Genomic DNA, 11577 nt, shown 5'->3' on the forward strand with positions numbered 1-11577 from the left:
GTCGCGCTGCGCCTCCTCGAAGCGCCGCGTCTTCTCGAGCAGACAGCAGGCGCATCTTTTCCATGCGCGCAGAGTCCTCGGTCTCGGTGAGTTTGGTGCGCGGGTTGGCGCCCGAGTTGAGGCGCGCGTGCGAGACCGCCGAGGCGGTATTGTTGCTGCCGGTTGTTGTTGTTGTTGTTGTTGTTGGTGGAGGTTGTGGGGTGCTGGTGGAGCTGGTGGTGTTGTTGGTCGCGGTTGGAGTTGGGGTGCTGGCGTCGGTTGAGGCCGGGGTGGCGGGGCTTTCTTGGGTGGAAGGAGTATCGCTGGTTGTGGCGCTCGGTGGTGGTTTGGGCGATCTGGCCTTCTTGTGATTTTTGTTGTTATTGTTGTGTTTCTGGGTGGAATGGGGAGGACTGTTGTCGGGCCGGGGAGCGTGGCGGGATTGTGCTAGCGACGACTTTGCGGGTTGAGGCGGCCGAGCGGGTGCTGGTTTGACTACCGCAGGCGCCGGTGCTTGTTCGGGCTGCGCCGGAGCATCGCGAGTAGAGACCGGAGCAGGTTCCGGCACACTGATTGTCTCTTCTTGTTCCTCGACCGGCTCGATGTCGTCAGAAAACAAGTCGTCGTCGGTGCGGCCGCCAAACTGGTCTTGGTCCATGTTTGCGAATTGGAGAAAGTATGACAGGTTGTTCGATGAATGGAGGTATCAAGAATAGAATATATCAGCAAGTTGATGAGTTGAGAAGCAAATATATGAAGTAAAGGATGATGCGAGCGGTTCGGTTGAGGAGCCTGAAGGTGGGGAGAAATGACAATCATATGCGATCGCGTTCCATGTTGCTGGCGGGGCAGTTCAGAGGGGGGCAAAGGCTTGGCAGGATTCAAAGCTCCCGGCTGTGTTAACAAAGGTCGAATACCAACCACCCCTCCTCACCTGTTGGCAACTGGCAACTTCCTTTCTCTTCTCCGGTTTCGATTCTTTGGCTTTATTAATTTATTAATAACCCGGTTTCGACAAAGTCCGCTATTTTCGTTTGTTGATTCCATCAAATGGACTCGACCCGAGTCAAACCCCGCGATGTCCTCGCGATGGAAGCACTGAATGCCATTGTTCGATAGGTATTCGAGCCCCTTAACCACCACAATCAATTGTTGGCGATTTTCCCTTGGCGCGCTTCCGAGTACCCAGTAAACAATCGTCGAGGAAACGATTGTTCCACCCTACTGGCTTCTTTTGGAGATTTCAAATGCACCCATTAAGTTGAGTCCATACTCGATTATGATTTGCGAAAATTATCAACATGGGCCTCTCCTCCCAATCCTCCGTGCCCTCTCCCTCCCATTGCTGCATCAACCAACCCTCAACAACGTCACCAGCCCTGCTGCTTCCAGTCCTTGATGATAATATCCGCAGCCTGCATCTTGTGTTAGCATACCAAATTCACTTTTCGATCTAAAGAAAAAAAAAAAAGAAAAGAAAAGAAAAAAAAGAAAAAAGCTCACCTTCTCGCCCACGGCATAAGCAGTCGCACTCAGATGCGCCGCCGGCAGAATCGGCATCACGCTCATATCCACCACCCTCAACCCCTTCGCCCCATGCACCTTCAACTTGGGTCCAACCACCCCACCCCTACTCTTCGGCAACATGGCCGCCGTACAGCACGGGTGCATGAACGACAGCGTACTCTGCGAGCGCACATACTGCTCCAGCGCCGCGTCATCCGCCGCCACCGCCGCCCCCGGCGCAATCTCCACCGCCCCGCGCGCCTGCATGGTCGGCGTGTCCAGCAGCCCCCGCAGGTACCGCACCTGCGCGAGCTGCACCACCGCGTCCACCGGGTTCGACCCCGCGCGGTAGTCCAGGATCGGCTGCTCCAGCGGGTTGGCCAGGTCCAGCCGCACGGTGCCCCGGCTCAGCGGGTGCAGCAGGAAGGACCACGCCGTGCCGGGTGCCTGGCCGGTGGCCCAGGGGGTCTCGAGGCTGGGCGCCTCCGGGTTGTCGAGCAGGTTGGCGATGGCGAGCAGCTGCGCGTGGTAGCCGGCGACCATGGCCGGGATGGCGGCGACGTCGGCGGGGAGGTGGGGAGGCGGCGGTGCCGTCGGCCACCATGGCGCGGATTTGCGCCGTGATGGTGGCGTGGTTGGGTGTTACGTGCGGGAGGGACACGAAGATGGCGCTGTTACCGCCCGCGAGCGTGTAGGGCCCTCGCGCGGGGGTCTCGTCGAAGCCGGCGATGGCGTCGTTCTTGAAGGTTGCGTTGGTGGTCATCTCGGTTGGTAGTGGGAAGAAGTCGTCGTATGGTTGGGTGTAGTTCCAGGTGACCGGCGGGCCCGAGTGGTCCTGCAGGTTGGAGCCGACGCCGGGCAGGTCGAGCGTCAGCGGGATGCCGGCGCTGGCGAGGAAGGCGGCCGGGCCGATGCCGCTGCGTTGCAGCACCGTCGGCGTGTGCAGTGCGCCCGCCGACACGATGACCTCGCCGTCGACGGTGACGTTGAAGAGGTGGCCGTCGGTCAGGGACCGCGCTTCCACGAGCGGCGGGCCGGCGTCGGGGCCGTTGGGGTATACCACCCGGACTACCTGGTGCTGGACCAAGAGGTCATAGTTGGCTCGGGGAAGCACGTCGGCGTAGTGGCCGAGCCCGGCGTGCGACCGTCTCGCCGTGACGGGGTGCTGCGAGGTCGGAACCCAGCAGACGCCCTCCTTGTCGCCGCCAGCGCAGTCCTGGGGGGTGCTGATGCCCATCTCCTCCCATACCTGCCTGAGGAGGGGCTGGTCGGCCCATTGGAAAGACGCAAAGGAGCTGTGAATGGGAGTCGAGCCCCCGTACGAAGCCAGATCCCACGTGTAGTTGTACCGCTGGCTGATTTCTGCGGGTGGCTCGGTGAAGGTCGTGCTCTTTCACACCGGGCGTGTTAGTCCCCTCTACATAACTCTACATGGTTTCTTTCTCTCACCTTTTGGAAGAAGGGGAAGATGCCCTCCCAGTTCCACTTGTTTTTGCACTGGCCGAACTCCGGCCCGGCGGCCTCGGTCCAGGCGTCGTAGTCGAAACGAGACCCGCGGTCAAAGAACATGCCGTTCACCGCACTGCTTCCGCCGACCACCTGGCCAGCTACGACGGCAGCTTGGTTGCCCCCCATGTCCGGGTTGGGCAGAGAGCTGAATACCCAAGTCGGGGGCGCATCCGGGTTGCCGGTGATCCAGTCCGTCGGCGGGTCGAAGGTCCCGGGGGCGTAGTGGACATCGCCATATTCGATGACGAGCACGTTTTCTACGGCGGTCAGTTGGCTTGATGGGCCATGTCGTGACGGACGCACTTACTCGCAGGGAAGGCTTCGGTTAGGCGGTCCGCGACGGTGAGGCCGCTCGTACCAGCACCGACAATGACAATGTCATACTTGTCGCGGAGCTCTGAGATCTGACGCTTCACATGCGAATTTGGGATGCTCGCCGCGCTCGTCAGAGCAGCGAGCGACACGAAAGCGGCGCCGAGGAGACCCATTGTGCCGTTTCACAGCGAGGCTGAGGATGGTGAGAATCGTCTTCAGGCTGGTGAACTCGACCCGAAGCTGCCGCTTTTAAACCCTCTCACCGCGAATGCTTTCCCCTCTCTCCACTGTCGTTCGCCATCCAACACGACCCCCAATCTCCCGCTCCCTGCCCCCGTCGTTGACAGCCCGGGGCTGCGGGCACGGCGGGGTAACCAGGCCTCAAGGTCGTGTTCCTGCGGGCGAAGAATAGTTGGTGCAACCCTAGCCCGTTCAGGCTCGCGGCTGGGGGGGCTCGAGGGGGGGTTAACCGGGGTTTGTCGGGGTTGCCGGGGTGCTGGGGGGCCATGCCAATGGAGCCCTTCCTTTCGGTCTCGCCATGTGGTCGGCATGATTCGCCGAGTCGAACCTTGCTGAGTTCCCTGTCGGTTTGGAACGAGGGGCGGCATTCTGCCGGTCGCCGAATCCAACCTTGCTGGGAAGCCCTCCCCCGCCCCTTGCGAGCTGGAAACGGAAAAAAACTGTCTCTGTTGGTCACGTCGGGATTGCGCGAAAGGCCAATTCAACATGAAAATATGTGTCATTCGAGGGGGAAATCCTTGCCTGCCTCGGGAGACAGACCCCAGGAGCCCAGTATTTTCCCTGCATCAATCCCTGGTTTGTTCGCTTCGCGCCGTGCTCGGTTCGTCGTAGTCGCCGCGGCGAGGATTGAGCTCCGCTTGTGAGTCCATGTTTCTGAGCTTGCTCTGATTGCTCTCAACGTCGGTGTCGGTGACAGTTCCTCTCTCCCGCGACGTTTGGCCAACTGTTGCGGCACTTATATCAAGCCCCTTCGAAGCTCGCCCGAAGCGGAATGCGTGCAAGGGCATCGACCCGATGGTTCTCGGTCGTGTCGAGTCAGGGTCGTCCTCCAATGACTGATGGTGGTATGGCAGGATGTGGTCCATTAGTGGGCTGAAGATTTTGGACAATAGTGGCTTCAGCGTCGGTATGCACCCGCATATGATGGCTATATTGACCTCGGCGGTCGACCAGTTGGCGATGGTCACCAGATGCCATGTCGCGTCTTTGACGTAGAGCACCTGGTTCAGCCAGACGGCGCGCACAATGGAAATGATACAGAGACTGACACCCCGTCGTCAGCGGCGGTCGCGCGGGGAGTCCACAGGAAAAATGGGCGAGACTTACAACAGCCCCAACGTGAAAACGGCCAAGAGGCCAGCCTTTTGACGCACGGGGATCCTCATGGTAACCACGACGGGAATCGGTATGAGGAAGATCATAAAGTCGGTAATGATGTGCAGGTACGTCAGCGCCCACCAGACCTCGAATGGGTGGCAGTAGCCCTGCAGGTCAGCATTCCACATCTTCTCCAGCGGGATGCATATGGTGAGGTACATGGCGAACCCCCAGACGTTGTAGAGAACTACGAAGCCAAGGGCCCCCCAAGATACCTTGCGAATGTAGTCGTGGGTCAAGACCCGAAGGTAGAGGAGGAGGATCGAGACCTTGGTGATGCAAAGGGTCAGGTTGTAACACATGGTGCCGAAGTAGGACCACTGTGCGTTATCCCGCACCGTACGTTAGCCATCCTCACCCTTCTCTCACTTGCACACCTGTCGGGCTCACTGACTTTGCGGTACGCGTTATACACTTCTTTTGGCACGTTGTCGAAATGTCGGCCCAGACCGTTCCTACTTTCTGATTCCCACGTTAGTCGGCCAGGCGGCAGGTAGACTAGCCCAGGAGTTTCGAGCTCACGCAAAATGACAAAAACACCGAAGCCGACACCGAAGAGCTAGTAAAGGGCCGCCGGGGGGGCGATTCATTAGCTCCAACTGCCCTTACCCATACCGGACACGACTAGCGATGCGAGGGAGCCCTACCAACGACACTAGCATGCACCAGTCCTCACTCTTAACAGAGCGCAGCATTCTCACCCGCACGTAAAAGCGCAAGCCGACGGCCACGATCGAAGTGGTGGTCAGGACGATGGCAGAGATGAGGATCGAGTTGGACCTCTCGATTTCGCCCGCGGTGGGGGGGATCCCGGCGGCCGGGTCTGCCGACGACGATGCCATCTGTGGAGCCGCGCGCTGTGCCTGCTATGTGTGGTGTGTGGTTGACATGGACGGGAGCGGAGAACCAGCAGGGGACGGGGCGAGGCCTGGCTGGCGGGGAAGAGGAGGAGTGTAGTCGGATTTTTTCGTGAGCAATTCGGTCCTCTCCCCTAAGTCGTCCCCCCCCTTCTTTAGTATTGTTGTCTTGGAGAAGCAGGAGATCACCGCGTTATTGTTAACTAGTTATTTGTCAGGGCAAATCAGAGCCGACCCGAACGGATGGGACAAGATCTCGCGGAAATGTCCCAACCGAGAGGCCTGGTTTCAGCCCCTTCGTCGTGCGCGCAAGAATAGCCATGCGACAGATGCGACAGCGGTGTGTTAAACCAATCGCTTGGCCCAGAAATGGGGTCTCGGAACCGATTCCTCACCGGTTCTGTCCCGTTCGAGCAAATCGTGGCGTTCAAACGGGCACAGGGGTGTTATTCCCCGGCCGCCACACTACCCCTTTTTAAGCTTATGGTTCTCGGGGGGCGTCACCGCCGAGATGGCCAGATGCAGCCCAATCCACAAGATAAGGTGGGCTTGGAACTTTCGGGAAGATCCCCAATGGTCCCGTTGTTTTATTTTTCTCATCGAAGACAGAACAGAGAGAACACTGTTGACTGTTCATGCGCGTCCAAGCTCTTCAGGCTTGGAGTGGTTAGATATGTGTCAATCCTTTGCCAGTTTAGGAATTTCTATCCAAGCTGTGCCGCGAGAATGCCGCCTGATTGGTTCCGTCACGGTCCGATGCTCCCGGTTGCTCGGACTCGGGGCGGGAATGCGGGAGTCCGCGTGTCTGCTTTTGACCGCGTCCAGACGATGCCAAACCCCCCGTTCCCCACGCGCTGGATGCGAAATGCGACGGCAAACTGCACGAGAAAGAAGCCGTCTCCTTCCCACGGCGTGCCAAGAAAGATCCTTTGAATCGCCTGATGGGCAAAGTGAGCCCGGCCCGGAAATCCCCTATTGTCCTCGAGTTGGACAAAGAGACAACATTGTCTTTGTCTTACGGCCCAAATTAGGCCATGCATAAGACTTATGGAGGGACAATCGCCGAGTGGCATTTGGCGTTATAATAGCATTGTTCACCACATACGGTTGAAGGAACGAGATCAAAGTTTTGTTTTACTGGGACGGTGGGGAGGTCTCTTCGTGTCTATATAAACAGTCAAACCTCACCTCACGTCCAAAATCATGCCAAGATCCGTCTATACACATAATCACCCAACAATATTATATCAAAACAAGATGACTATCTACACTACATCTTTCGCGGCCCTGGCCCTCCTGCTGGGCACCGCGCACGGGCACATGGTAATGACCACCCCCACCCCCTTTAACCTCCACGGCACAGCCAAGCTCCTCCAGGTCGACCCGCTCGGGAAGTTCCCTTTCCCGTGCCAGGGCCTCTTTGACACGGTGGAGACCACTTCCATCACTGCCGGCAACCTCCAAACGGTCAAAATCAACGGTGGCGCCCAGCACGGCGGCGGGTCGTGCCAATTCAGTCTGACGTACGAGAACCCCCCTCCGGCGGACAAGTCCAAGTGGAAGACCATCTACACCATCATCGGCGGGTGCCCCGTCTCGGCGGCCGGTAACCTGCCCGTGACCGGCACCGACGCCGACGGGCGGGCGCAGTCCCTCCAGTGCGGCAACGACAGCGGTGTCGAGTGCATCCGCCAGTTCGACATCCCCTTCCCCAAGGAGCTGCCCAACGGCAACGCCACCTTCGCGTGGACCTGGTACAACAAGATCGGCAACCGCGAGGTGTACATGAACTGCGCCCCCGTGAGCATCACCGGCGGCGCCGACAACCAGCAGTTCTTCGACGAGCTGCCCCCCATCTTCCTCGCCAACGTGCCAGGAGAGTGCACCACGGGTCAGGGCGTGTTCAACATCCCCAACCCCGGTAGGTTTGGGAGGGTGCTGGAGCAGCCCCTGCCCGGTAACGAAGGGTCGTGTCCCAAGGTGGCCGACGTGCCAACCTTTGAGGGCAGCAGCGGCGGTGGCAGTGGCAGTGGCAGTGGTAGCGGTAGCGGCAGCGGAGAGAGCTCGTCCATCATCGCGTCGCCCGTCCCCAGCGCCTCGGCCCCCCCTGTCGCTTCTCCTCCTCGTGCTTCCTCTGGTTTCATCACGCAGACGGTTCCCGCCGGCGCGTCTTCTACTTCGGTCGTAACCCCCCCTGTGCCGAGCGCCACGAACGGTGGTGGCTCCGGTTCTGTGCCGCCTGGTGGCCAACCCTGCTCCCCGAACGGTGCCATCATCTGCTTCAGCCCAACCTCTTTTGGGCTGTGCGCCAACGGCTTGGCCATCCCCCAGCAGGTAGCCGCCGGGACTACGTGTAATGCCGGCGTTATCAGCCGTCGGAGCGCCAAGTTTGTTTGGTGGTAAGTATTGTAAATACTGAAATACTGCTGGGTGGTGCAGGTGGGTGCCAAGATTGAAAAGGAACAACACTCTTTGATGCCGACTGTTTGACAGGTAGAGTAACGTAAATACTTGAGAGGAGTACGGCGTCTCAGGATGGATGGCTTTAGAATAAAACAATAAATACGTTCGTTTGCTTAATTAAAAGTTTGCTTACCCCCTTCTTCTGTCTTTGGTTTGTTTGATTTAGTCATCGTTGGTCTCCCCTTGCTACTGAACTCTTTAGATTATATCACACTATCTGATTGACAACAACGAATTGCACTTACACTTTGAAAACTATGACGGATATAATACTTAACATTGGTTCATAAAATAGCTCACGTTACAAATCAGCATGACATGCTTTGTTGTACTAGCCTGATTCTCTCTATCATTCCCAATACCTCATAATAATATTGACTCAACACTTAAGCTTCCTTTTGTCTCCTTGTTAGATTTCTATGTTCTCGGGCCGCCAGCTAACAAGTTGACACTCAACCCAATCATTCTTGAGTGCTGCGGATGAAGACATGGAAGACGAGTCTCCGTCCCAACTCCCCAACCCCGCTCCCCCATTCTTAAAACCATTGGCCCGCTGGTTCCCGCTTCCACCTTTGGGGCCCCATCTTATTACGACGGCCCGATTTCCCTCCATGACGATCTCCACCGGTGCAAAAACGTGCTTCCCTAGATTCAGCCGGGCATAAGATCTTCCTCCGATAAGGCCGTCCCATCAACATCCCCTCATCTCGAGAACATCCATACACTCACAACACAACTACTACTTATCAAGATGACTGGAATCGCGTTGCTCGGAGCAGGCATCTTTGCGCGGGAGGGTAAGTCCCATCACGAAATTGAAACCCAACAACCCCCTTTCCCCGGGCACCCATCCCAAAACTCCATCATCCCCCGCTCATCTCATTCTCATGACTCACTCAACCTAACCCCCCCACCAGAACACCTCCCCGCCATCGAAGCCACCCCCTACCTGACCCTCAAAGCCGTCTACTCGCGCTCCCAGCACTCAGCCGAGACCCTAGCCGCCGCCTCCAAGGACCCGTCCTCCGTAGCCATCTACTTCGACAACCCCACCGTCCCCGGCAAATCACTCGCCGACCTCCTCCAGCGCGCCGACATCGGCGCCGTCGACGTCGCGCTGCCCATCCTGCAACAGCCGGCGGTCGTCGAGCAGGCGCTGCGCGCGGGCAAGCATGTCTTGTCGGAGAAGCCGGTGGCGGGGGATATTGAGGGGGGCAAGGCGCTGATTGCGAAGTATGAGGGGTTGGGCGAGGGGAAGCCGTTGTGGGGGGTGGCGGAGAATTGGCGGTATATGGAGTCGTTGAGGTATGCGGCGGAGAGGGTGCGGGAGGTGGGTGGGGAGTTGGTTACGTTTAAACTGCATAAGTATGGCTCGGTGAAGGCGGATAATAAGTATTTTAATACGGCGTGTAAGTGTGGTGGTGTTTGGTTGGTGTGGTGGATGCTGGCTAACCCGTGAATAGGGCGCAAGACTCCCGAATATCAGGGAGGGTTCCTCCTGGATGGCGGTGTCCATTTCGTGGCTGGACTGCGGTTTCTTCTGGAGGCGGCGGGCCAGGAGATCAAGCAGCTGGTGGGATTCAGTGGGCTGCTCGACGAGAAGCTGATCCCCGTGGATACTGTTCAAGCTGTGGCCCTCACGGGGAACCGCAAGAGCGGCACCATCATCATTACGTTCGGCACCGAGTTCAAGTCTGGGACGGAAGTCGAGGTCGTGACGACCAAGGGTGCCGTGTCCTGGAACCCCGTCGAGGTCAAGACGGTGACGAGCAAGGGTGAGGAGAAGAAGGAGTTCCCTTCCAGCAACGGCGTCACGGAAGAGGTTGCTGCTTTTGGTGAGGCTATCAACGCCGGCCAGATCAACAATCTCCAAAGTCCTCAGGAAGCTCTCAAAGATCTTGAGATTCTGCAGAGACTGCTCGAATCAGGGGCTGGCGAGGGCGCGGTGAAGAGCGTCGGGTTGTAAACAAGGGCCGATATCGCGGCACAGCAAGGCACCAGGCTGGCGGGTTGGTTCCAGCAAGAATCATCCCTGCGGCGCATTAAACTGTGCATAATGAATCAAGCGACGCAATTTCTCAACTCACTGTCAGCTCTGAGCGTCTCCCATGCAAACAACAGCCCATCATCGTCGTAGAGCCCAGCCCTTTCCTGACCGTTTGTTTTCAATATTGGGTATATTCAACGCCTTTTACCCAGAGCAATGCCGTCCGCGATTCAGGGAAAGCAATCAGTGAAGGCAAAACTCAAGTTCAAGCCAGAACCCAAGAATCTGACGTTGAGGCTCTTGAGTTCGACGCTCCGCGTCCTTTGCCTCAGCGCGGTCGTCTACTTTTTATTTCTCGGACTTCTCACGATTACACTTTTTCAGGACCACGCCATCTATCTTCATGGTGTAACGCACACCGGGAGTCAAGATGTCACCGTCGCGGAGCAATGGGGATTCCTCCCGAACCAAGTGACCCCTTTTACACTTGAGACTCCGGATAGCATAACACTCCACGCTTGGCACATACTTCCGCTGGGAATCTATGACAAACATCAAGATGAGCTTGCCAGCCAGTCCGGCTTATCAGGAAACATCACGGACCGCACATCTTTCAAATTGCTCCGTGACGACCCCGAGGCGCTGCTCGTGCTTTACTTCCATGGCGCAGCCGGCACACTCGCGTCAGGATGGCGGCCACAAAGTTACCGAGCCATGTCTGCTGCTGCCCCTGACAAAGTCCACACAGTCGCCATTGACTATCGTGGTTTCGGGTCCAGCAGCGGAGCCCCCTCCGAGCGCGGCCTCCTCACCGACGCCATCACCGTCGCGGAGTGGGCAATGCAGGAAGCCGGGATTCCCCCTTCGTCCGCATCGTCATATTCGGCCAGTCTTTGGGAACTGCGGTTGGAATATCCCTCGCGCGCAACACGTAGCGCCGTCAGGACACATCCCACGCTCTTTGCCGGCCTGGTGCTGGTAGCGCCTTTTGCAGACGTGGAGCTCCTGACATCCAGCTACCGCATCGCCGGGATCGTGCCCATCCTCAGCCCTCCTGGCGCCATTTCCCCGACTCCTGGCCTTCTTTAACACCTTCATCCTCAGCAAGTGGCCTAGCAAGGACAAGCTTGCCGCGTTCATTCGGCAGTGTGAGGGCATGTCTGGTGACGGTCTCAAGTACCACGTCACCATCATTCATGCCCAGGATGACTACGACATCCCATGGTCTCACAGTGACCAGTTATTCTGGCATGCCGTCAACGCGTCCCGGCCCAATGGCATCGTCTTTCAGGATCTGGAAGGGGAGAAGGCGAAGGGCAAGAAGATGCTCGGGCCCGCTGAGTGGGTAGCAGAACATCGAACAAAGGGGTTGTCAGGGAGGAGATCACTAAATGGGGGTTACATGACAGGATCATGTCATATCCGATTGTGAGCCTCGCGGTGCTGAAGGCATTTGAGAGGGGATGAGCCGTCTCACGCATTTGATGTTACCGATTACAGGGGCTCTTTCACAGCGCATAATCCGCAACAAATGCTATAAATGATGGAGGACAACAAACTACT

The 11577-nt window shown here is 57.8% G+C and overlaps 5 protein-coding genes across 5 annotated transcripts in view; 2 read left to right on the top strand and 3 right to left on the bottom strand.

The window, feature by feature from the left end:
* The window catches only part of CHGG_09433 (uncharacterized protein), a gene marked incomplete at both ends in the record, with an annotated part of 1397 nt that extends 760 nt beyond the window's left edge, over positions 1-637 (bottom strand). The window contains one exon of the mRNA XM_001227359.1: positions 45-637. Coding sequence (XP_001227360.1) covers positions 45-637 — 593 coding nt within the window. The remainder of the gene's footprint in view (positions 1-44) is intronic.
* A 712-nt stretch (positions 638-1349) lies between these two features.
* Positions 1350-3482, bottom strand: CHGG_09434 (uncharacterized protein; the record flags this gene model as incomplete). Its single annotated transcript, XM_001227360.1, has 5 exons — positions 1350-1394; positions 1483-2004; positions 2087-2875; positions 2935-3251; positions 3302-3482. The coding sequence occupies 5 exons, from the start codon at positions 3480-3482 to the stop codon at positions 1350-1352; spliced, it is 1854 nt and encodes a 617-aa protein (XP_001227361.1).
* A 633-nt stretch (positions 3483-4115) lies between these two features.
* On the bottom strand, positions 4116-5549 carry CHGG_09435 (uncharacterized protein; the record flags this gene model as incomplete). Its single annotated transcript, XM_001227361.1, has 3 exons — positions 4116-4593; positions 4657-5027; positions 5355-5549. The coding sequence occupies 3 exons, from the start codon at positions 5547-5549 to the stop codon at positions 4116-4118; spliced, it is 1044 nt and encodes a 347-aa protein (XP_001227362.1).
* A 1272-nt stretch (positions 5550-6821) lies between these two features.
* Positions 6822-8040, top strand: CHGG_09436 (uncharacterized protein; the record flags this gene model as incomplete). The annotated part of the gene is made up of 2 exons (XM_001227362.1): positions 6822-7951; positions 8004-8040. The coding sequence occupies 2 exons, from the start codon at positions 6822-6824 to the stop codon at positions 8038-8040; spliced, it is 1167 nt and encodes a 388-aa protein (XP_001227363.1).
* A 738-nt stretch (positions 8041-8778) lies between these two features.
* CHGG_09437 (uncharacterized protein) lies at positions 8779-11446 on the top strand (the record flags this gene model as incomplete). Its single annotated transcript, XM_001227363.1, has 5 exons — positions 8779-8824; positions 8945-9436; positions 9491-9989; positions 10227-11049; positions 11162-11446. The coding sequence occupies 5 exons, from the start codon at positions 8779-8781 to the stop codon at positions 11444-11446; spliced, it is 2145 nt and encodes a 714-aa protein (XP_001227364.1).
* Positions 11447-11577: the final 131 nt, after the last annotated feature.

The sequence above is a fragment of the Chaetomium globosum genome, genomic scaffold (genome assembly GCF_000143365.1).
Source record: "Chaetomium globosum CBS 148.51 scaffold_6 genomic scaffold, whole genome shotgun sequence".
NCBI classification, from domain to species: Eukaryota; Fungi; Ascomycota; class Sordariomycetes; order Sordariales; family Chaetomiaceae; genus Chaetomium; species Chaetomium globosum.